The sequence below is a fragment of the Aythya ferina genome (genome assembly GCF_964211825.1).
Source record: "Aythya ferina genome assembly, chromosome: 2".
NCBI classification, from domain to species: domain Eukaryota; kingdom Metazoa; phylum Chordata; class Aves; order Anseriformes; family Anatidae; genus Aythya; species Aythya ferina.
Genome location: NC_140297.1, coordinates 63,161,718 through 63,188,179, shown reverse-complemented (window position 1 = coordinate 63,188,179; position 26,462 = coordinate 63,161,718). Strand labels below are relative to the sequence as shown.

At 38.5% G+C, this 26,462-nt stretch overlaps 1 protein-coding gene across 12 annotated transcripts in view; it reads left to right on the top strand.

Annotated features, from left to right (window-relative positions):
- Nucleotides 1-26,462, top strand: part of ELMO1 (engulfment and cell motility 1) — a 317,584-nt gene that overhangs the window by 147,757 nt on the left and 143,365 nt on the right. For all 12 annotated transcript variants that reach the window (XM_084508954.1, XM_084508945.1, XM_084508956.1 and 9 more), the window contains one exon: nt 10,540-10,648. In XM_084508954.1, coding sequence (XP_084365080.1) covers nt 10,540-10,648 — 109 coding nt within the window. The remainder of the gene's footprint in view (nt 1-10,539; nt 10,649-26,462) is intronic.

Genomic DNA, 26,462 nt, shown 5'->3' with positions numbered 1-26,462 from the left:
ATTTGCGTAATAAATGGATTAATTAGATGAGAAGGATGTTTGAAGCTGCAGTGACCTTCAGTGAAGGGGGACAGTAAGGCTTCCAAGACCAGTGCCAAGCAAAAGTACTTGAGGTGACAGCAAACGTGTTTGCAATAGGTTGAAGAACATGAGTATGAAGGCAGTGGAGCAGATGGGTAACTCTGCATCTTGAAAGCAGAAAGCATTTGAGGGTGAAAACATAGGTGTGTCACAGTGAAAATGTAAACAAGATTAAGGAAACTTTTAGTTTCAATTTTGATCCTAACAATTTCCCAACATTTCATTTATCTTATTTCTTTTGCCTATTGCACATTTACTCCTGAAACTACAGTGGTTTGGTTTTTCTTGCTGTCTTTATTCAGATAAAACAAATCATTTTTCTTTATTTATACTTTTTTTTTAATTATTTTTTTTAATCTCACTTTGTTTACTATATAAAATGATTGGTGTCTCCTGAAGAACATTTTTTTTTTGTGTGTGTGTGAAGGAGCATGTTTTCATTGTGCATGTTTGCTTTGATTGTGTAGTGTCCTTAGCTGTCATATGGATTTTTTCTGAAGTCCTATTGAATTACTCTCTTATTGAATTAGCTTTTCTTTTTCTTTCTTTCTTTCTTTCTTTCTTTCTTTCTTTCTTTCTTTCTTTCTTTCTTTCTTTCTTTCTTTCTTTCTTTCTTTCTTTCTTTCTTTCTTTCTTTCTTTTAAATTAATTGTTTGGTGCTATCAGTGACTTTAGTAAAGTGCATGCATTTTTTTCATGTTCCACTTAAGTAATCAATTGCTATTATCAGAGGCTTTGCTTTTAAAAGGTGGTGACATAAACTATATGGAATGTATTGATGGAAGTAATGTTGAGTCTCTGCAAGAAATTATAAAAGTTTCCGCAGGAAAAAATTGGCAGCTTCCCAAGCTACATAATTATAGGACAGTCAGAGTGTATAATTAAAGTTAACAGTGAAGAAAATGATGGGAATAAAGCTTTGTGACAGATAATTTTTTTTTTGTTCTTTTGGAGCAGACACATTTTCAACCCTAGTCGCAATTTTCTCCTTTCCAAAACTACTTTAGTTTCAAGTTCTACTATTTTAAAAATAAAATTATAAGTTACCATTTAAAACAGACTATTCAATGTAGACACCTTAAGATTTTTCATGCTGGTAACTTGTAGCAGTGTGCATTTGAAACTTTATTGAGTTTTTAAAAGGGTCTGAGGAAAAACCTTTCCATGGAAATCCTATCATGCTATCAGTATCTCAATTTATTGGTGCTTTGTTGTTGATTTGTTTGGGAATTCATGATACAAGACTCTGCAGATTCATTTTGTTTTCAATACAATGAGGAGTGATGAATAAATATATGAAACTGAAATATTTTGTATGCATGTGTTTGAAGGCACACACACATTCATTTGCCTGATTTTTATTTTGCTTTTTGTCTGCATGCACTTCATTATTTGCCAATATTGTTGTAAAATAATGAGATCTACTTTGTTTTGTGTAGAGGGCAAGCTGAAGGAACCAAAATGGAGCAGTTCTTTTATTTGTAATCCAGAAAAAATTGAGAGTTATCTGTTGTTGTGTATTTAAATCTGACATGTTTGTACCTGAGATGCTTCTATAGATAAAATAATTTTGCAGTTTTGATAAGCTGACTCCTACACGTGCAGTCAATATTAGTTTAGATGTTCTTCATAGCAGGCAGTAAAAACAGCACTACTTCTCCTGTTGTGAGTGGACTGCTGTTCTTCTTGTATCTTCACTAATTTAAGTGTTCTCAGGCAGAAAGAGAAGATGCCATAGGGTAAGCTGAACTTACAGGAACTATACCTTTGCTTCTAATGTGCAACTATTGAAATATTCTGTTATTTTACATTTTCCTCACAGATGTCTAAATATAGTTACAACTTTTACTTGGGAAGGAATGGAGGATTTTACTATAGGTTATTGTATTTCACAGAAAATCATCTGAATCATAGAGAAGTCATATACACCGTTGCCTGTGGTGGGGTACATGAGTCTCGTTTTAATGAAGTTGCTTTTGTTGACTTACAAGTTGGTGACTTGTATACATTTTTTTTCTTCTGTGCTTATGACCAGCTATATTCTAACATGTCTCTCTTCTGTGGAGTAAGATTCCTCCTTGAGAACAATCATGCTGTGTCTCCTCTTTTTGTTCAAGCACAAAAGATTGCTGCTTCAGGCAGAAACCACAAATAAGCTTTGCAGCTCCAGGTCTGAGCACTGGCTAACTATCTGTCTGGATTCTGATCAGATGGCCATCCAAGTTTATGTCCTTTTTTTTTTTTTTTTCTCCATTTATTAGATGAGTAAGCTTTTCATACATTCAGCCTTAAAAAAAAAAAAAAAAAAAAAAAAAGTGTTCCTTGGAAAGAGATTGTCTTACAATAATCTGAAATTCAAGAGAAGAGATGGTTTCTCCCTATTCCCACGGACTATATCTATTTCATGCAGATATGAAGTGGCAGTATTGTCAACAGGGTGGGAAACCAGTGTTGAAATCTATTTTGTGGAGTTGGGCTTACTGATCCTATGGTGTACTTTATAGTGGATCCATTCGTGCTGTATTTTTGTGAATGATGTGCAAGATAGTGGCATGTTTCTAAATTTTCTGTTCTTGTATTTCAGACAAGTACTAAGTTATCAAAATGCTCCAAATAAAAACAATATTAGGACTTTAAGCCAATAGTTATTTTGATTAACTGAAAATTAGAAATTGAGCTGGTTTAGGGTCACAAATAGAAAATCCCCCTTTCCTCTGCATCTGCTGAGCTGGAAAATCAGTTATTCATACAGCTGTGATGCAGTGACACTTCTTCCCCAGCAGCTACTTGAGTTGCCACTTTTGGGGAGGTTGAGGAGAGAATGTCTTTTCCTTTTAAGTCTTCAGAAGTCACATTGGAGGAGCAGGTGCTGTTTATGAGCCCCCGAGATGCAGGCGGGAAGATTGCTGGCGTTCTGCAGAGACCTTTCAGAACTTTAATGGGTTGAGTCACAGCCAGACTGCATGCCATATACTTTCTAACCCATGCAGTTGTTGTATAGGAGGCTGCCTACACATCCTTCCGCCAATTCACAAAGTCTCCTCATGCCTACTCATTCTAGCCTGATCAGATATGAGTAGTCCAACATATAATTTCAGCATTTTCTGAAATAAAACTGAGCCTGATTTGTGCCATGCTACTTTTTTTCCTCCCAGAAATGATTGGAAAGGGATGTAATTTATTTCTGTTCTGCTAAAGGTAGTGAGAAAAGTGAGCTTTATTATGCACGTCTTCTTGGTGTGTCTCATAAGACAATGCAATTTTCCACATAAGGCCAAATTGTCTATGCCTCGTGGCTCCCAGTCGCTTAATGTGTTCTTGTTTTCTCTTTTTTCTGTCATACCTGGGGAGAAAAGAAGAGTAGCTATGGAGTCTCACAGGTTTTTCTCATTTCCTCTTTCATAGAGCTTTTGTGATGCTACACTAGCTGCCGGTCTCATTGACGTGAGACAAAGGTTGAAGCTTTTCTAATATATCCATACCACAAGAACATTAGAGCACTAATAGGGCCCTTCTTACGTTGTGAGAGAAAAGAAAATTCAAAAACTTGTTACATTATGCAGGTACTGTAAGTTCTTGCTCTCTTCCTCTGCAGTAGGTGAGCAAGGAGAGGACTGAGGGAAAATATTGCCCTCTCACATTTGCTTGGGGCAGGGAGGGAGGAGGAATCTTAGAATCATTAGGGCTGGAAGAGACCTCCAAGATCATCTGGTCCAAACATCATGCTATTACTAATATCACCCACTAAACTGTGTCCCTAAGCAGTTTCAAGCCCCAGCTGGGGCCTGTGAGAAGTGAAGAGCTGATCCTGGTGCAGCTTCTGATGATGACGTGGCAGCTGGGCCTTCTCAGTTTTCTTGGGCCTTGCCACCAAGATTTACAGTAATCTGTTTTTTTTTTTTGTTGTTTTGTTTTTGCATGGAGTGGCAAAGGGAGAAAGAAGCTGTATAATATATGAAGACAAGTTGCAGTGTACATAGTTTTTGATAGACAGTAAAGACACTATGATTGTGCTTTATGTTAAGGTGATTATGTGAGAAGCAAAATTCATCCCTAGGTGCAGCTGCTCATGTGGAGCAGAACCATCCAAATTTCACTTGTGATAGTTTGACACTAACTTTTGGGTTGTTTTAAAAGAAGGGGGTGTGGGAGGGGATCACCATGATATTCTAAAAAGAAAACCAACTATTGGAATTAGCCATCCGAGTTAAAGTGCTTTATGGCTGCAGAGTCAAACACCGGCTGTAATGTTACCAGGCCAGTTTGAATCCATCCTGTAACCTGTATGTTGTTATACAAGGACATAATTGGATACCCACCCACACCCCACCCCATCCCATGTAGGTCTCAGCTTGTTTTCCAAATTTTGATTTAACAAATGGCAATTCTAGTGCCTACCTGAGCAAGACAGACAAAATTGTTGTTTTGTTTTAGTTTTGCCACAAGGAATTTCTGATCTGCCCCAGGAATGTGAAGGAAGGCTGAGATAAGGGGGAGAGGAAACATGGCAAATTGAAAATAAAAACAACAGAGATAAAGAGGGGTTAGAGGGGACAGTGCTGAGCAAAGGATCTTAAGAGAATGCTCGTGCTGAAGCTGAGGAAAATGGCAAGTTGCCTTAGGAGGAAAATGGAGATGAGGATAAATGGGAACTGAATCTGCCTGCAGCAGAGTCCCTTATCCTCCTCAAGAAGTATATCCTTAGGATTTGCTTCCTAGAATTACTTAAGGCATCTACGTGAAATGGGAATGGTGAAGCGTGCCATATGTGATAAGAAAGCTTAAGAGCAGGAAAAGCAGTGACAAAAAAAAAATAAAAATAAAATTAAAAAAATGAAGAGCATCTCTGTAATTTTTGGTTATTAAAATGCTGCCAGATTTTCATGTTGGGTCTAGGTAGATTTTTACCATATTTACTAAGCAGCTGCTCTCTGAACCTCGTGATACTAACCTACTGCTAGAAAACTTGGTCTCTGTTAACGCAGAATGATTTTAGACAGTACAATGAAATACGTCCGGGGAAATTCCCCTTCCTAACAGTGCAGCAATGCCTGTTGAACTCTCAGCTGTGGGATTTATTACAAGTATTGCTGAAGCTATAGTGGGTCTTGTTGTCTTTCACTCTCTGTATTTACTTCCCAGTCATAATGAATCTCTATTCTATTGCCAAGCTCTGAGATTGGTTCAGGTATTACTTCTGCAATTGCTGTGGGCAGTATATTTTGAGCCAATTTAATTTTTAATGTGAGGGATTAAGGGATTGGCTAAGTTGATATTCCTGGTGAAGGAGCAATACTTCTTCCAGGTAGTTTCATCCTTATGAATTTTGATAAGGAAGCTTTTGAATATGATACCTGTCTTTACAACTTTAGGTTTTTGTCAATCATTAACTCTTAGTTGCAGGCATAAGCTTCATTATCGAGGCTGATGGCAGACTTTTAAGACCATGGTAGTCAAGTATGGAAAAATTTTCATTTAGTCCATAGCCTCCCCAAGGAGTCTGTTCCCGAGGAAGGCATGGACTCAATGAATAATTCAATGGAAGATCATAAAGCAACAATGTGAAGTTTCCTGCTGTAAAGTTAGAAAATCTTTCGATTTTGTTTCTTTCTGCTGCTGGAGGTTTTACACTATTCCTCTGTGATGTTGGCATAACATTTGAATTTATATTATAAAATATCCATGCCATTATATTATATATTTATATTTATTATTATATTTATATTATAAATATATATCCATGCTATTAGTACATATCTCGTAAAGGTAGGTTAGCCTTCTCTGGGTGATGCTGAGTAACATTAACTACAATACAAAGAGGAACTAAAAAAAAAAAAAAAAGTATTTCAAAAACAAGAACTAAATATATTCTGTAAGGAGGCTTATTTCTTCCTCTTACTTTCTAAATGTTTTGTTGGACAATAGGACACTTGAAGGCTGCCTTCCTCTTCTTTAAAACGCTTTTGGCTTCAGAGAAAACTGTGTACTTCAGGCAATTCATATGGCTAAATCCCAGAAGAAATTCAGCTGTCAGCAGCTGCTAAACAACACTGCCTGAAATGCATTACCCTAAGCCATCATTTCTCTTTCTGATCACTTCAGTTGTTCTATTTGTGTGTTTTGTTGTTGTTGTTTGTTTGTTTTCTGTTTTTGTTTGTTTGCTTTGTTATTACTTATTTATTTTTGTATTTGGGAAATGTTCCTGTTCTATTTACAACAGGAATTTGTAAATGAGAGAAGTACATACATGAGGTAACCTAAAAATAGTAAAAACTGTACAGATCTGTATTCTATTACAGAGATTGTCAAATTCCCGTGCTTTAACAGGCTACAAAGTTTCAACTGTAGAAAAACCAAGAAAATGGGTAATGCTGGCTTTCCTAAAAATTTCAGCTCCTTTGATTAAAAAAAAAAATATATATATATATTTATTTATTTATTTATTTATTTATTTATTTTTTAAATTCTTCCTTTCTCCCCTTCTGCTAGTCAATTAATCTCATTCTTCTGATTTAATTTTATTCTCTGTTCTCATTCTATGGATCTTGTTCTTGCAGCTCAGAGACATGGAGGAAGAATGTTTGTGTTCTTTTTTGTTTGTTTGTTTTTTAAATTACTTCACTTTCCTTTTACCAACTTTTTATCTTGTCTTTTTCTTTAGTATCTTATCCTCACTCAAACTTTGCCTGTCTGCCCTCTCCGGGTAATTTCTTCCCTTTTGTTTTCATTTTCTTGAGATCCATGTCTGTATTTTTTGTTGATTTTTAAGAAAACTGTTCTGTATTTACTGTGTGTTACACATGATGCTTGTTTTTTGCCTTGCCTCATAGTAATGGGCTGTAGAGTTTAAAGGAACGGAGAAAGAAAAAATGATGTGCAGCATTTCGTATCTCTGTATTGCAAGGTAGTTTTGGATTTTGTCTGTATAATATCTAGCGTATTAAAAGCCATTTTTCCATCTTCCCAATTCCATAGCTCTGCAAACAGAGGATAAGCTGGCAGAAGTAGATGCCTAATATCAAAATAAAGGGCTACCAAGCAGACAAGGGCCGAGATAGGATTGAGGGAAGATGGTCAAGGTGCTGAGAGCTCTCCTGCAACGTCCATGGTTTCTGCCTTTAAGTATTTTTCTCCCCAGAGTAAAATTTAGCAATCATACCTGTTGATAGTTAAACATTTGGTAGATCTGCAGCTTGCTGTGGTGGATTTGTGAGGGGGGGGGGGGCACTGATAATAGACCGCCATTTGAATGAACGTTATTTGGTCTTGGTGACTTCCTCACTGCTTTACTTTCCTTGCTAAAATAACTGCTGTGACAGAAATGTGTATGTCTACAGAGTGTACTGATGGCTTGATTCACAAGTATTTTCTGTTTAGAGCTGTGTTATGTTTTCCCCTGCTACAGTTTTCACCAGTTTATGGAGCAAACATGTCTATTCTCTGCTTATTTCTCCTCCATAACCAGATTGATAAAGGAAGTAAGATTAAAATTATGCCATTATCAGCTGTATTTATAATGTTTGGAACAAAAACAAGCTGTATTTATAATGTTTGGAACAGGATTTTTATATTTATAATGTTCATAATATTCATGTTTTTATATTTATAATGTTCATATTTATAATGTTAATGGAACAGGATATGAGTCGTGAAGTCATGAAAAGAATATTACAAATATCCTAAAGAATGTTGTAAATCTCTTGCCAAGATTAAGAATAATTTTCCTTTGGGTTTTTATAAGGACACCCCTCCACACACCTTTTTACCATTGCTGTTTCTTATGGAAGATCCATATTAGTCAAATTTGCCTACAAATTTGCCTTAGATGTAGTAAAGAGTCTTCCATCTTCCTTTCCTGCAGCAATGTAACATGTCAGCTCTGCCTTATTTTGCACAGCAAACTCTGAAAGATGATGCTTGCAGAGAGAGTGTGAGTGAGGATTGTTTCAAAGCTGCTTTACATACTGATTACTGAAATTGCCATTTAATTTGCTGTATAGCAATACACAGTTCCTTAACTATTTCTCTGGCATTATTACAGATTGCTGTAATTCTGCCTTACATTATATGCATATATGGTGTCACCATTAAATATCTATGTGCTCATGAAGTGTTAATATGTCAGGTTAATGTGAAACTCAACAAAATGCATTTGCCAGAAGCCAGTAGAAATGCTGACTTGAGAGCTTCTCATCCCCTCCCCCTTACCCTTTCATTTTGCCTCTTCATTGATTTTATTACCAGTGTTTCTCTGCTGTTTCTAAATCTGTGTCAAAGCAGCCCCCTGCTCCAGTATGCAGATTTTACGTTTTATTATGTGAGAGATAAAACACATAATAATAAAACAAGAGAAGTGATCCCAGGGAGGTGTTGAAGACACAGCCTTATATTGCGTGTGTGCCAATCTGTCATAGCTCCTGCGTTTGGATGTGGAAATGTAGCACTATCCTCCATGAAAGAGACTGGAGCAAGATGACTCATCCAGAAGGCAAAATCATATTCTCATGTTCCTTGAACGGTGGCTGCAGCAACGTAAAACAAAAATTGCAGGGGTGTTTCTTTGATTTGATACAGCTGTTACCCAGATGTGACACAGAACAATTAGGTGTAATTTAAACCAAAACTTTTACAAGGAAAAGTAAGTCCTCTTGGCAGAGCGGTGACCGTGATTCTAACATACCCTGTTGGAAAGGCCCAGTGAAAAGCAGTAAGAGTCAGGTATTTATCACATCCTGAATTAGTTTCTAAGCATCTGCGGGAATCGAGGCAAGTATGTTATATCTAGGTGATAAAAAGACAACAACGAAAAACAAAACAAAGCGATCTTCCATTTTCACAATGCAGAAAGCAACCATCCTTTTACATCCCCGGGGGATGGCTTTGGAGCTGCCCTTTGTAGAGCAGGACTGGAGTAGATACTTCTTGGTGAGGAGGTTTCAGCATGCTATGTGAAGCAGATAACTTTCACTCTTGCTTTTGGGTTTTCATTTCATTTTCCCACTTTTACCATAACTGCCTGACAGCGAAGACTTCTGCACATGATAGAGCATGGATAACGAACAATCACAGCTAAGATCTGGGGAGAGAGGGAAGGTTTTGCTGGCATCCAGTGATGGTTCCAGTCCTCCTCTCTGCCACCACCACCTTGTTTCGGGCGAAGTTCCAGCCTTGGAGCCTTTTATAAATGAAGATTTAGTGGGAACTCTAGGATTTTAGAAAGGAGCACAACGTTTTCTGTCGTGATGGAAAGCAATGTTGTTTTACTGTTTTGGAAGCTTTCCTTGCTGACAAAGTTGAAAGATTAAAAAAGCAAACAAAAAAACATAGTGAAGATAGGAGCTAAGGAGACAGGAGGAATGCAAATCACAGAGCAGTGTCTAAATGCTTGTTTGTGAAGAAAATTTAGAGAGCTGCTGAGGTTCTTTGGAGCTTGGCAAAATCTCTTACCTTTGAAATTCATTTTCTTTCTCTCTCCCTCACCCCCAAGCTGTGCAGCAGATGTTTAGGTTGTATTTTTTTTTTCCAATTTTTTTAAAGCTGGTGGCAAAGTTTGTTACTGCTGAGACAAATCTTACTGCAAATCTGTTTTGACTGTTTTTTCCTTTTCTCCAGCCCCAGTTTATCTGCCTTTTCAGGCACACACCTTCAATGAAATCTACAGTATTTTCATAACTCATCTTTCATATACAGTGAAATCTCTTGTTTAGTTGTAGTGCTGGGGAAAATATTATTTCAGGTGCAAAATGGTGCAAAAATGTTCAAGAAGTTCTTTTCTCATGTTTTTGCACCGTAATTCAACTGAGAACATGAAGACTTTCCTTGAGCTGTTTTTGCGGCATTCATGGGCTTGATGCAAGAGTGAAAACACTGGAATGATTTGCATTCAAATGTCTTCTGTAATGGAGAAACTGAGCACATTTTTTTACTCTGTGGACTGGAGTTTGATTATTGTCACTTGGATCTTTTTTGGAGCCTGAATCCAGCTATGCAATTTTTGTCATATATTTTTTATGATTCCTCCTAGGTGTGCTTATGTCTATGAGTCATCATATTTAATTTCCTTTAACCTGCAATTTGAAACGTTTCTTGAATATTTTAAATATTTCATTCTCTTCGGCTTCTGATGCAATTTCTTCAAGCCAGGACTGGTGCAGGACAGCAACACTGTATAGGAATGGGAAACCGTCTGGGTTGGTCCTGGAATTGCACTGCTTCTGTGTCACTGCTTCATGGATAGGGAGGCAACATTTCTCTTTTTGTGTGTGTTTCTTTTTGTTTATTTGTTTTGCTTTCCTGTCAGCTCATTTCTCCTCTCATTTAGCTGGGGGAAAGGCTAAAGTTTATGAAAACTTTCCTGAATTCAGCCTGGTGTGTACTGTAAATGTTGGATGTGGCATATAATACTTCAGCTCATGGATTCTTCAAACTGATTATTTTCCATTTTAATTCCTACTTTAGATTGTCCTGGAGAACAGTAGTCGAGAAGACAAGCATGAGTGCCCATTTGGACGAAGTAGCATTGAGCTGACAAAGATGCTGTGCGAAATACTGAAAGTAGGAGAGCTGCGTAAGTTGGCCTGTTTGTTTGACATCTAAGAAACATTGAGTGAGCTCAGTGATACCTGAAGTTTATTTCAGTGCAAGCATTTCATTCTGTGAATCATTTCTCGTTATGGTTACGAGAAATACCAGCACTTCGAATGACTCTGCCTTTTCTGTCTCTCATACTAATTTGCTGGCACTCCGTGAATGAGAGTGGACTAGAGGAAATGGGCAGCTGATTTTTGAATTTCTTCTGCGTGAAGCAGGTCTGTTGCATCATTTCCAGAGGGGTATGCTCATGTCCCACCGGGTGACTTAGTTATCCTCTGTGCAGACTTCTTTCTCTTACTGTTCCATGGGCTTGTCTTTAGGTTATTTTTTTTGAGTAGTACAATCATTTGTCGTGGGATTGCTCATCGAAATGGACACATCCTGTTTCCTCTTATATATCACAGAATCACAGAATTTCTAGGTTGGAAGAGACCTCAAGATCATCAAGTCCAACCTCTGAGCTAACGCTAACAGTCCCCACTAAACCATATCCCTAAGCTCTACATCTAAACGTCTTTTAAAGACTTCCAGGGATGGTGACTCCACCACTTCCCTGGGCAGACTGTTCCAGTGTCTAACAACCGTTTCGGTAAAGAAGTTCTTCCTAACATCCAACCTAAAACTCCCGTGGCGCAACTTAAGCCCATTCCCCCTCGTCCTGTCACCAGGCACGTGGGAGAATAGACCAACCCCCACCTCGCTACAGCCTCCTTTAAGGTATCTGTAAAGAGCGATAAGGTCACCCCTGAGCCTCCTTTTCTCCAGGCTGAACAAGCCCAGCTCCCTCAGCCGCTCCTTGTAGGACTTGTTCTCCAGGCCCCTCACCAGCTTCATCGCCCTTCTCTGGACCCGCTCAAGCACCTCGATGTCCTTCTTGTAGAGAGGGGCCCAAAACTGAACACAGTACTCGAGGTGCGGCCTCACCAGAGCCGAGTACAGGGGGACGATCACCTCCCTAGCCCTGCTGGTCACACTGTTTCTTATGCAAGCCAGGATGCTGTTGGCCTTCTTGGCCACCTGAGCACACTGCTGGCTCATATTCAGCTGACTATAAACCATCACTCCCAGGTCCTTCTCTGCCTGGCAGCTCTCCAACCACTCATCTCCCAGCCTGTAGCTCTGCTTGGGGTTATTGCATCCCAGGTGGAGGACCTGGCACTTGGCCTTGTTGAACTTCATGCAGTTGACCTCAGCCCATCGGTGCAGCCTATCCAGATCCTCCTGCAGAGTCTTCCTACCCTCAAGCAGATCGACACACGCACATGGCTTGGTGTCATCTGCAAACTTACTGAGGGTGCACTCGATGCCCTCATCCAGATCATCAATGAAGATATTAAAGAGGACCGGCCCCAGCACCGAGCCCTGGGGAACGCCACTAGTGACCGGCCTCCAACTAGACTTGACTCCATTTACCATGACTCTTTGGGCCCGGCTGTCCAGCCAGTTTCTAACCCAACGAAGTGTGCACCAGTCCAAGTCAAGAGCAGCCAGTTTCTTGAGGAGAATGCTGTGTGGGAGACGGTGTCAAAAGCCTTGCTGAAGTCAAGGTAGACCACATCCATAGCCTTTCCCTCATCCAACCACTGTGTCACTTTGTCATAGAAGGAGATCAGGTTCGTCAAGCAGGATCTGCCTTTCATAAACCCATGCTGACTGGGCCTGATCACCTACTTGCCCTGCAAGTGCTGCGTGATGACTCTCAAGAGGATCTACTCCATGAGCTTCCCTGGTACTGAGGTCAAACTGACAGGCCTGTAGTTTCCCGGGTCTGCCCTCCGGCCCTTCTTGTAGATGGGCGTCACGTTTGCTAGCCACTAGTCAACTGGGACCTCCCCCGATAGCCAGGACTGCTAATAAATGATGGATAGTGGCTTGGCCAGCTCCTCTGCCAGTTCTCTCAGTACCCTTGGGTGGATCCCATCTGGCCCCATTGACTTGTGCACATCCAAGTGCCGTACCAGGTCACCAAACAGTTCTTCGTGGATAGTGAGGGCTATGTAAATATGGATATGTAAAGCTCTACATAAACACCAGATATTATATGTATCATTTACTCTAACACTGTGATACAAAATACTGTATTTTAATACAGAGTAAACGAGCATTCTGTAAAGCTGTCTTTGGCTTCGATTGCAGCCCCCTGCCAAATTGTTAGATACTATCAAACAGAAGAGCGTTTCTGTATCTTCATTAGTGTAGAGAGATGGTGTTTATCTATATATGTAAACTTAAGTTATCCATCAATAATGTTTTGGGTCCTGCTGCAGTCTGTTTGGCAAACACTACCACAAGTTTCATTTTCACACTGCATGAGCAGGGGGCACAACAGAGATGCTTGTTTTCCTTCAAGATTTTTTTCCCCCTAATAAATGCTTTTCTTTTACCTTTACGCTGAAGTCCACAAAATATAATGAGAAGAGCAACTCAGGAAGCAGCAAACAAGCATATAGGTATCATTGGTTCTTGTTTCTAACAGCTCTTCAATAGACGTCAAAAGCACTGTTTTAAGTGTATGATTTGACTGTTAATACATCCAGGATTTTTAAATGTGGTGTCTTGCGAGAATTTATTGACCGAGGGGAAAAAACTCTTTGTGCTATAGGACGGGCTAAAACCCATGCATTGCTTACAGCTTCCAAATTGATACTCAGTTTTTGACAGACCCAGACAAATGATATGATGCTTACTTTTGAGTACCATACCAAGTATACCAGTTATTAAGGATTGCACTCACTATGTCTATAAATGAACAGCTTAGCAACTATTCTAGATGTCTTCAAAAGCAAAAATATGTTGTGTAAGGTGCAGACTGCAGCAGATACATCTCCCTCAAAATTACTTTATTGCTGCAGTTGAGGTGTCTAAAGCCAAATTATCCATGATAGGTCTGTCTGATTTTTATTTTTTTTTTTTGTCCTAGTAAATGTAGGAGGGACATACCTTGCCAAAGCTGTGAGGCTATTTGGATTAAGTGCTAAAGATTAATTTTGTTTTACTTCTGTAAATACACAGAAAAATACCTGAAATACTGCTTCGTGTGTGATGTCTTTTGTAGATGTCCCATCCCTCCATGGGATTTGCAGTGCATTTTGCTACTAAGAAAGATGATTGATCTAGGAGTGAGCCAGGTGTCTCAGACTTCTTCCTTGCCTGTGTCATGAGAAGTCATTCAGTAAATAAATCTTTTTGCCACAGACACATTTGTCCACATGCGGGGGCTATTAGATTGTTTGCCATGTTTGGTACTGTTTGTTCTGATTGCTTCTAACTTCTGGAGATAAAAGCTTTCATGTTTTAAATTTTTCATTTTTCTGGCCTTTTCAAATAGGGAATGTGAATTAAAAAAAAGAGGACTTGGTATGGCAGCTTTGTTATCATATAAAAAAAATATGAAAGGAAAGTTATTTTTGCTATCTTATTCATTTTAGAAAGAAAAGTTTGTCATCACTCATTTAGAGTATCATTCACTTGTAAATAAATACTGTATTGCTGAATAGGATTGGACATATTAAAAATCAGTAGCTACAGTCTAGGGCAAAGGTGTCCCTGGTAGTTTGTATATGTTATGTTTCAAAATATGCATTTAGGCTGCTAGTGTTTCTATAGAAATTCATAACTAGTCATTATTGCACAGGAACACAGAACTTTTTTTCTAATAGTTTCTGAAGTGTATAATTTAAAAGCCACGATAAATTACCTTTTATTCATGAAATATTCAGCAGTAGAAAATTTCCTGAAGTGCAGAGTAGATAAATGCTACTAGACTGTCCATTATTTATGAAGAGTATTTTAATGGTGATTATACCGCCCTTGTTCCATTGTATTGAATACCTTCAGGCAAGAGGAAGGCATTTTACCATTTCTTTTTGGTCCTTTCAAGCACTGCATTCATTCCAGAAAAGGACTCAGAAGAAAATGTGAAAGGTTTGCCACTCCTCCAGATTTTGCATTTCTCCAAATCCAAGCACCAGACTTCTTCACTCTTTGACTTTGGTTCCCAAATGTTCATAACTCAGAAATTCATTTCTTCTTCAGCAATGCACTTAAGCACACGTTTAATCTTGTGCAAGAAAAGAAAGCTCAAGTATAAGCTGTGAGCTGAAAATATGTTAACTGCTTTACAGAGGTGGACCTGTGAAGCAGAAGAACCAAAAACTTGGGAGGAGTGTTGGTGTAGTGTTTAGGTAACATGGAAGTTATTGAAACATATGTAAGTCAGTGAAATCTCTGAATCTGGGAAGAGTGGAATATTTGGCTTAAATCTTTTAATCTTACGTAACTGTTGCTGTTAGAAAGGCATTGAAGAGAATGGCTTTAAGGACTACTTGCCAAGACACTCACCTTGGCAAATGCTTTGATAATTCTCCTTTCTCCACTAATAATTTCCTTTGTACATCTTGGATAGCAAGCTGATTTGCGTCTTGTCCTCTGTGTCTTAGAGCTGACATCAGCCAGTAACATTCTCACCCCAGCGTTCGCACTCTTTCCCCTCCTACAGCGCCTTGACGCTCGGCAATATTGGTACATGGGCAAATTCACAAAGAGCAGATAAAATAAGGCCTTCCATATTTCGTTCTTAGTAGCTATGAAAATTAAGGTAACCTCCACCTTCCCTCTTCTTTCTGCAGGTTTTGGTATGTGACGTAAGTGCTTAGAGGAATGCCTCCTAAACAGTCTGCTGGCGTTGCAGGGAGACAGTAACACTGCAGATAAATACAAATAATAATAATAAAAAAAGAAATACCAGCTTGTAGCCAATAGATGAAGAGTAGATTAGTGATGTGTGCAGACGGACAGCTTTCCTCAGTGCTGCCACTGTTACAGTCTGAATATGTTTATATGCCAATATCATTGCATGCCTGGAGCTATTCTATATATAAGGCATGTCAGACCTTGAGTATTTTTAGTGTATTTTTGAGCAGGACACAGATGTTGAACTGAAAATGTTCCCATGTGATTTTTTTGATGGGTGGTGTTTAGGGGCTTTAGCAAAAATCAGCACTCAGGCTTTGTGACAGACCGCAGGGATATATGCCACATGTCAGAGAATATTTGTCCTAAAGCTTTTATCAGATGACTTCTTCGCTGGGTTTTCTTGCTTTCTTATTGTGGAGAATTTAATTGTCATGGGCTTCTGTTAGACTTGATCCATTTATAGTTTTTTTTTTCCTCAGAGGAGAAGATGTAAATGTCAACATGTTATAATGCCCTTGATGCTGTTCATACATGTTCTTGGTATGGATTACTCATAGCAATTATTGCCCAGGTTGCAGAATTGAATTGGTTCGGAAATTCTTACGTTATTGTCCCTTTATCAAATAGATCATGCTGAGTACTTAATAGGTATATAGTGCTGTGCCTGCCGAGATGAAGGTAATCAAATCTCATGCTTCAAGGAGTAAGCTGATTGCTGCAAGGGTCAGGAAGCACTTTTTCATCTTTGCACAATCCACAATGTGCATTGTAGGATTTTTCTGTTAATCTTTCCCTGAAACCATACTGGTCACTGCAGGGTCAGCATTCTAGACTTGAGGACTCATGTGGTTCGATTTTTTCGTTGACAGCAAATCCAATGTTTTTATAGTTGAATGTCATATATAATTTTTTTCCCCTTGTTTGAAAGGTAATTGCCTTGAAAGGTAATTTTTACCTTCTCCTTCTTTTCTTAAATTTAAATAGAATAAACCCCCTGAAATAGAACACTAAAAATATCTAATTTTATTTACTGAGGTTTCTTCTTGCAATTTCATCTTCTGGAGACTGAAGCACTTTAGGAGTCAGGAAGTGTATGTTATGAAACTGAACCACTTTTCTTACCAAGGAGGTTTTAGTAAAAGGTAGCAAATTTTCTTTTTCATCCTGAACTTTTGATCCTATCTTTAGAACATAATGAAATAGTTATAAAGAAATCATAACCTCCTTTGTCTTAGCTTTTCAGTGCATTCATTCTCATATATCCACCTCTTTATTCTCTTGCTCAAACAATCACCACATCAGGTAACACCCAGTCAGAGCAGAAATTCATCAGATCTCAAGTGAAGGTCACAAGATAAACACCATTCAGCTAACTCTGAAAACAATCAGTAGCAGTGGAGGGGGAGGTGGGGAGGGAAAACCTAAAATCCATATTGATCTTGAGTTTTAAGGGCTACTTTGGAAGCATTACTAGCAAATTAGCCATTCCTTACTTTAGGGGTATTAAATATGCTTGTCCTTCTTAATGCAAAGCCAGTAACTTGTGGAGTCATCTGAATTGTACTTTTGTACAACAGCAGAACATCAGTCTTTGTCAAACAGTCCTTGTCCTGTTGGCACAGTCCCTCTGAAAAGAGAATAAAACTCCCTTTCCCTAGGGAGATGCTCTTTTTTTTTTTTTTTTTTTTTTTTTTACTTGCTCTAAAAAATCTTAATCTCTGCACGCTTATGGTAAATTGTGATGTTCTTGCAAAGCATCCGGTGTAATCTCTGAGAACATGAGCAGCTGCAGGCACCTTTTGAGCAAGACGATTTGGTTTTACCTATGTCCTGAGGGATAGTGAGACAGATGTTGGAACATTGCTTTCTACATGTGGCACTGTTAGCTTCAAAGTCAATACAAAGTTGGCTGCTGGGTCAGTCAGCTAGCCACCCCACTCATGTTTTTCCTATTGTCTATAGCCATATGTCTGCTTTTATAAGTCTTTGATCTCTTTGGAGCAGGGTTTATAACTTGTTTCACATGTGCAAAGTGCTTAATCTTATGGTGGGTGTCCTGAATACAGGATTCCTTATATCCTTTAAAATTACATTTACTTAATTTTCAATAATATTATTCATACAATAAGCATGAAATGTGGGAAAAAAAATTGGACACTTAAGGGCAAGAAAGATGCATGGATGGAAAAGATTTTCTAGAAATCAATTTATTTTTCCAAAGACAACAAAGAGGTAATACGATTAGGTGTGAAGAACTCTCTTATCTGGTAATGAAAGGGACAGGAAGATTTGGAAGTTAAGGCCTGATAAAATCAAATTGGGAATAAGGTGTAGACCTTAGCTGCTGAGGATGCTAAACTAGGGAACTAGCAGAACAAAGGTGAAGAATGATGGGGAGAAAGAAAAATCTTGGAGTTGATTTCCTGTAATTAGTGGAAGCTATGGCTTTAGCTAGCTTGATATCATGGTAGAATAAAAGCTGTAATTTCTCTTAATGTGGTCACTGGAACCAAATTTTTTTTTTTTTTTTTTTTTTTTTTTTTAAGCTATACGGATGATGTAGTAACATTTAAGTCTAGGCTTGTGTGTGAAAGCAAACCAGGCGATGTGGATAGACTGGATTATTGCCTTAGAAAAAAATGGGGATTAAGTACAATCTTCAAAATGTGTCCCATTTTGAAAACTCTGCATCTCTTCCTGGCATTGGGGAACTGTTCAAGCTTTTAAAGTTCCCCTCTGCCTGCAGGTTTGCAAGTTCCTTCAGACAGCTTAGGTATAGCCAAATATTTTTTGCTTTCCTGGAACAATTTGTGGACATTTTGAGGGTTGCTCTTTGTTCAGTGACAGGTTAATGCTGAGCAGATTGTACTTAAGAGAAAAATAATCTTGGAATCAATTCTGGGCCTCCTTATTTCACTTTTGTTATTATTTTATAAATACAGATTTGTTAAAAATAGCCAAAGTCTTCTAGATTTCGCAATAAGTTGTGCTTAAAATTTGCAGTAACCTCTCATGGTTTCATAGCTCTTCTATGCAGTAGGCTGAAAATTTTGCAATTGCTATGTTTAAAAGAGGCATATAGTTGCTAAGTGAATTGTACATAGAATCAAATAAGTTGTAAAAGCTCAGCGTTGCTTTAATAGCGACTTTCAGTGTATCTATCTTGTTGCTTTGTATGTTTCAAAAATGTTTGGGCAACGCTAAAGGATATTCAGGATGGAAGCAGAAAGCTTTACAGGTGAAAAAAGAGGGACTAGAGGTTTTGCTGTATGAAAAAGATGGAATGATTTGGGGGTTTGAGGACAAATCATTAGCCGGTTGTCTGCTAAAATGAGAACCAGCATTTACTGTTCAGTAGCCGTTGTTCCTGAGACAAAGCTGTACTAGCAAAGGATAGAAAAGTGTGCAGTGTTCTGACAAACACATGAGGTTTTGCAAGTAACATTGCTTTTCTTGAGCAAGTGAATACCCTTGTAACAACCTCTTGCTGAACTGGCTCTGAGGTAGTGGATATACTAAGTGTCCCAGGTGGTCCGACACATGGAGCTTCATGGATGTTTGCATGGCACTGGAGGCACTTTTGGATTGCTATTGACTGGGTAGTCGAGTCCTCTGTCAGAAACCTTTATTCTCTTAGGCTTTTTACCTTTGTTTGGTAATTTGTCTTTTTTTTTTTTTTTTTTTTTTTTTTTAACTTTTTCTGACTCACAGTAAATACCTTTTTAAAAATCTGCATGTGTGAGGGGAGCTTTAGAGCTTTAAAGTTATTTAAAATTCAGATTGTCAGGCTTCCAAGGAATGAGATCAGGTACAATGTCCTGATGTAGTACTAACCAAGGGTAAGGCAGGCACAGAACAGTAGAGTTATGTTTCTTTGAAGCTTTTCTCTGGTTAGCACATCCCGCTTCTCCTACTGCATGCTGTGTGTTGTAAACATGCTGTTTGTGTTTGCTCAGGAAGACATGATGGTTCCTTCCATTGCTTGGACTGAACAGATAAATAAGGATGTTCTTGGTGGGGGGACGACAAAGCAGAGAATAATACTCTTTTCATATAATCACACTTAATTTTTTTGTCAATCAAATGATTGTACCACCTGATACTTTGGCAACCTACTTTTTATACTGACTGATCATATACCCAGTTAAAATGGGGGAACCTTTTTAAGGAGGGGTCATTGCTGATTCCTGATGAATTAAAAAGGGCATGTCCTTGATGTATTTCTTTGTATGAGTTTTTTTTCTCAGGGAGTTGATCAAAACAGCAAACAAAACAGAGTAGTGAAAGTCTAGATCTTAATATATTTTCTTTATCTGTCTAGCAGTACTTTAATATAAAACATCTTACTGCTTATGTACGTTGTTTTAAGGTTTTACTGTTTATGCTCTGTGTGTGCAAGTAAAAGTAACAGTAAAGGTGAGTAACCTGAAGGATTGGATCCACACTCTGAAGGTGATGTGGATATTTAACATTGAGTTACTAACGTTGCCTACGTGTTGAAATACCATCTGTCACTTTGGTTTCCATTGAAATTCTTGCTAATGAAAAGTTTAAGAAAATTAGCTTCTAACAACTAAATTTCACTTGCCCTTCATGAAGAAATATAAATTAGCTGGAACTGTGATGGGAGAAAGCTGTAGACCCTCAGGCCTTTTACAGACCACAGAGATGTTCGTGTTTCAGCATGAGCTTTTAATTGTGCAGCAGTCTGTTTCATGATGAACGATTCAAAGAGTGAGTAAACCACCCTTGAAACGGTCTCTTTAGCTGTACTTATTTACTTGGCATTTGGCATTCTGCATACCTGGGTTAGCAGAAACTTTGCAGCAGGTGTTTAAATGTGATGAATGCATTTTCAGGGCACGTCTTTATGTATGACAAGAAAGTGAATTGCTTGGTTTGTAAAATGTCTGAACAATTTAAGCTCAAGTTTTGTCATGGCCACCTTGTGTGAATCAAAAAATAATTTCAGTGTAATTCTTAAGTAAAAGTTTTAATGCCTCTTATTAAGAGAGGGTAAGGACAATTCCGAATTTTGGGAAAGAATTCCAAATAACCTGGAGAGTTGACTTATGATACTAAAACAAATGTAAACGTGATTTTGTGTCATGGAGTGGAGCCAGGGGGCAAATCCTGGCTCCTAGACAAGTTTTCATCAGGATCTCACCTCTCCCCATCAGCAAGGTAAGAAATATCAGGGCTGGTGGAGCCAGGCCTGGGTCTCAGCCTACCCTCTTGTGAGAGCCTGGGGCTGGCCACATGCTCTCCTCCCCAGTACCTTCCTTGCCCTGGTTGCATAGAGCTGCTCACAGGGCCTGCAGGGCACTTTTCCAGCATGCTGCTGGCTCCTTAGGGATGAGAGTGCAGTGCCAGGGTGGCATCTCCTGAAGGAGAAACCCTGTGACCCTCCAAACAGGACCTTTGCTGCCGGTGCCAGGCCCAGGGAAGGGACGCTGGCAGGCTGGGAGCAGAACTGGCTTCTGGTGCTGCTGGCCGGGAAGATGGGGATGGAAGAGTCCCCAGAGCGTTGTGGTCCTCACAACTGCTAAGATGGGATTGCACTTCCTTAGTTAATTACAACCCAAGTATTCACATTCATCACATGTCCCTGTTCTCCACAGACTTAAAGCCATTTATTTTACAGCTAGCATAGCTAGAACTTCTATTTCATTATTTTGTGATAGTTTTGACAGAGGATGGCCCTAGTTCTTCTCAAGGGCATCTAATTCTTCTCATACGTATCAGTATGTCTGTCCGTACTCTCAGGACAGGCCCTCAGATAAAGCAGTCTCCCATAACTCCTTCTCACCATCTCTTGGGCAAAGTAGAGCTGTACTCTTCATATGCACAAGTTGTGTGACTCTGTATGCTGATAAATCATTAAGGGAATTGTAATTATATGCTGCCTACTCGAGGAGCCTGTCACAGTAGGGAATTTATTAATAGGGAGGTGTGCATGCATGCACCCATACAGACTCCCAGTCTTTGTCTTTGAAACCAGGTTGTCGTATGAATTTAGGCTCCCATAATACTTTGTTTCGTGTACTAGGGATATCAGAACAAAATGAAACTCTTTGTGGGAAGTTATTAGATATGTGAATGATTTTTTAATGGAGGAGTTGTTACCTGCCCCTGCGCTCCTTTGGCATGGAGAGTTGTGACTTTGTTCTGGATCTTTGCAAGTTGTTATTGAAGGAAAAAAATGTGGCTCAAGTTAGAGATGTTGTTGTTGTTGTTCTTTTGCCTTCAGTCTCGTTTATTACTGATGTATGTAAACAGGCTTTATCCTTCTTGCGGCTTCAAATGCTGTCTTAACAAACTTCTGGCCTCTAGCACAACTAGGTCTTAACTCTTTCATGGCCAACCTTGCTTTTTCTGGTCCTTTTTATTTTTTATGCACACAGCTTGCTAATATGCTTGCTAACAATGCCCCAAAGTGGCTGGTGGGCTCTTTTTTTCTCTCCTAATTATCACTACAGAGTATCAATTTATTTATTCTATTGAGTATCCAAGGAAAGACCCATCACGCTCTCTTCACATCAAAGAGACACTTGATGACAGACACTTAAAAACAAAACAAAACAACAACAAAAAACACAGCACGATTATAGCCAATATTATGATGCTTTATGAAGCAGTTGATAAGGAGCTAAGGAAAAGCATTGGACTCTAAGGAAAAGCATTGGACTCTTTGTTCATCTGAAGTAGCTTATCAAGACTCAAAATACGATTGCTTGTGTACTTATAACTATGAAAGCTTATTGGCACGATGTTGACTTTCTTAAACTTCTTGCAATAAGTCCTGTGGTTAGTGAGTCCTTTCTTTGGTTGCTCTTTGACTGGGTGCTTTTCATTTGAAGTTTTAAGCCTCAGCACAGAATATAGCTGGTACTTGAGCAGTAAAATTAAAAAGCAAAACCTCTAATATCTTGATCTTTGTGCCCCTGCAAGCACTCAGTGAGAATTAAGTGTCAAATTTACCAAATCAGAAAGCAAAATGATCACCTTATAACCATACGTTTCAAGTGTGTACACCTATGTAGGAAAAGTTACCAAAAGGCATAAATGGGAGAAAGATTGGCTTGGCCATAGCAAAGGAATGCTAATGCTAAACTAGTGTTGTATAAAGCAGAGCATATTATCAAAATAGATGAAACCATTTTGGAGGAGGAAAAAAATCAGAGCCAGTAATGTTGAATAGAAATTATAAGGGAATGAATGGTTTTCCACAGAAAAAAAGTTTGAGTGTAGCTATCCAGGCCCTAAGTAAATTAATCAGAAAATTCTAAAGATGATTTAGTCCTCAGCTTTTTACTTCTATTGCCTGTTTCTTTCCAAGACTTAGTTTCTCAGATAATGTTTTATGAGGAGCTTGTGATCAACTTGGAGTAATTCCCATAGGGACCAGCTGAAGGTGCTGTGTGATCTCATTATTCTGGTAACGGCTGATGGTGATATTGTTTGCCTAATTTAATGCTGTAGGGTCTGATGTTCTTGTAGTCTGGAAAGTTCACTGTCTTTTCATATAATAATCCATGATCAGGTTTGTCATAAGCCTATCATCTGAAAGGGCTGGAGGGTCACAAGTCTACAATAATATTTTATTTATGTGCTATATGTAAAGGCATTGAAAATCTTGAGGATTCTTTGTGAGGTGGTATTGTGTTTTACGGACAGATATTTGGTGAATCCTCTTCATTTCCTTCAGCTTTCAACAGCAGAGCCATCAGCTGCCCCTTCATTTCCTTCCCCTCAGGTATTGTGAAGGGTAATTTTAATACTTATTTCCCTGCATTTGAAAATCAGACATCTTGATTTTTGTGAACACCTAGCATAGCTGCAGGAATTGCAGTGCAGTTGGTCTAGAACTCAACCTGTTGTATTCTCTGGCTGTACTTTGTGTAATGCTGATGCGCTATTTATTTTTTTTCTCTGTTTTTAAATAGCACACCATCATGTTTTAGGAATGTTTGAGTTGCATTTTCAATCTTTACCCTAATATTTGCATATTAATAAGCCATTGAAAAACATTGTGTAAGTTTTATATCATGGTGAATATATTATCAAATCAAATGGCCTTTAAGGGTAATTATAGAAAGCTACTAACAGCTAGGGAGATTAAACTTGACTTTGTTTAACTTTTCTCTTTTCCTGTACGGTGAAGTACCAAAGTCTTGGAACTGATGTAAGCATTTCAGTAATGTCAGAAAAATGTTGGAGAGGAGGCATATCTCACTGATTTTTTTTTCTTTCTTTTTTTCCACCAATATTTTTTTTTTTCTGTAAAGTTACAGTTGTATATTTCAATTTATTATTTTATTTGTTCAAGTTGAGGACATAGAGCTATTCCAGGCTCTGCATCTGCAACCTAAAAAATAAATTTATATGTAAAAGGTATTCTCTTACCAGGCAATTGAGAGCAAAGGGAAGAGGCAGACAGATCTAAAAATCACATGATCTCTGTTGTTTGGTCCTTTTTAGACATGTTTTTTGAGATACTGTTCATGTGTTGGAATTTAGAAATATACAGTAGATATGCCAGTCTCACATGTTCTCTTGATCACAGTAGATTAGATGGAGTTTCAAGGTGATACCAAATATGGTGTGACATGAGAAAAACTGTTTTTTGGAACTTCTGACAGGTCTGGAACTTTGGATGCTTGGACTAGGTGATTGTAGAGGTCTTTTCAAACCTTAATGATTCTGTAATTCTGTTCTGTAGTTCTGGATTAGGCATAGGGAGCACTAGGTAATGATGGAGATGTTCAGCTGAAATTTTTGGACACAATCATAGAATCATAGAATGGCCTGGGTTGAAAAGGACCTTAAAGATGATCTAGTTTCAACCCCCCTGCTCTGGGCAGAGTTGCCAACCACTAGAGCAGGCTGCCCAGAGTCACATCAAGCCTGGCCTTGAATGCCTCCATGGATGGGGCATCCACAACCTGTCTGGGCAACCTGTTCCACTGCCTTAAAAAATAAGGTTTAAGATCTCATTGAATTTTTACCCCTTAGACTTGCCAGTTAGCTGCATTAGAAACATTGTCTTGTATTACTTAGCTTTGGAGAAGCTGTGCTGACCCTCAGACAAATTTACGCATCATCTCAGCACACTGGAATAGCTATTTCTGTCTCTGCTCACTGATAATGAACAAATAACCAACCATTTCCATCATCAGCAGTTTCTTTCCTCCTCTTTTCCACCCCCAGATTCCAGGGGTGGGTGGTGACAGCTTGAAGTGATTAGATATATTTTCAGGTACCTATTCATTTTGAAAATTAAAAAAAAAGAAAGAAAAGTGTTTCTCCTTGTCACTGCTGAATTATGAATTTTTAAATGTTTTTACAGATGCTTTGGTAAAGCTGGCACATCTATGTTGAACATAACTGGGCAAATTCGGGGAGGGGACCTGTTATTCACTCCTGTTTAAAACTACCTCTGCAGTGTACGTGTTCCTTTTGTTTTCCCATTAAATGAACTTCTGCAAAATCCAATATTACTGTACAAGTATTAATGGAAAGCAGATCTTCACATGCGTGGACAGTCGCACCACAAGTGGTGTGTTTTATTGGAGACTGGATTTTACTTAATACAGCAGGGTACTGAATTCCCAAAATGCCCTGCCAGAGCATTGGCATAGAGGCCATTATAAAGGATGGATACAAGATTTGATGTTGCTCTCAGGAATAGGTTATGCTCAGCACACATGTATATACAAAATGTGGCATTGCATAATGGCTAATTTACCCGGATATTAATTCTCTCTCCCCTAAATAAAAATTCTAAGTTGCAGTAATCCTTCACATGAACTCTTCCTGACTTGTAAAATTAATGTTTATCCATTCACAAAAGAGAAGTACTACCATATGATTTGCATAAGCAGTTGAATTACAGTATATATGTTGTGTGAGAAGTATTTATGATCCTGCCATGGTAAGGCAAAACCTATGCATTATTTTTGAAAAAACAAGATACAAGAAAATCTAGACAAAAGTAAAGTGAATCTCCTTCCTCATGGGAAAGGGAAAAAAAATATTAAAGGGTGGGTTGACCTAGATTTGTGTGCAAAGCAAAATTGAAGTATTTTGAGGTATACAGCTAAATTTCTCCTGTACTGTTTTCATATGGGCACAGTTATGTGAGTATTGTTATGGTATTTTCCTACTTCGGCTCATTCTCACTAAGCTAAGCAACCCCAGTGCAGGAAGCCTTTACATTGGTATAACGAGTTCAGAATTGAACTGGGTTGTACTAGGTCTAAGAGTCTGTTTCCACCCTCGTTGTGTCTAAATGCTCTTACCTTCTCCCCCAGCAAACACAGCTTTGTACAGATGTGTCTATAGTATTACAAATTTTTCTGATCAATGAAAAGTTTGTACTTCATCAGCTTCCAAATTCGCTGTCGATAGTGCTTCACAGCTATCACAGCTATGTAAAAATTTGTTGTCCTGCATGCTCTTCCAGTATCAGTTTCACAGGAAAAAAAAAAAAATTTTTTTTTCTTTAAAGCCTGACAAAAGCTAGGTAGTTAATCTACATTTCTTCTAACAGAATTAAAACTCAAGCAAAAATGACATTCTGTGCAGTGAGGTTTAATGTTGATGCCACCTGAGAAAGGGTATATTCCCAATACATTTTTGGGATTTCTCATTGTACTTTTCTCATTGTACGGAGCCGAGACATGTTCCAACTCCTTTCCTATCTTTTTGTATGTATAGCTTCTCTATGCCACCCTCAGTTTCTGATGCACAGAATGATGCCTCTTGGTAGCAATTAATGATTATATTCCTGTCAGGAAGCCCAAAATGCATTGGACAGCAGAAGAAGAGGCCTGAACTGTGCCCTACTGATGGTTTCAGAGAACCCAGTGACTTACCATATCTAGTATATCTGTCTTTCAAAAATAATAATTTATAATAATAATAAAAGTTCTTCCCTGGTACAGTTACATTAGGAAAAAAATTCATGTAGAGTAAGCCTTCTTCATTTCCTTTTTATCAAACATTCATTTGGAAGGGTATGCTTCTGTAAATCATCTCATTAGTGGCAGCCCATCTGCTCACATTTCTTCCGAGATAGCCTTACTCTTTTG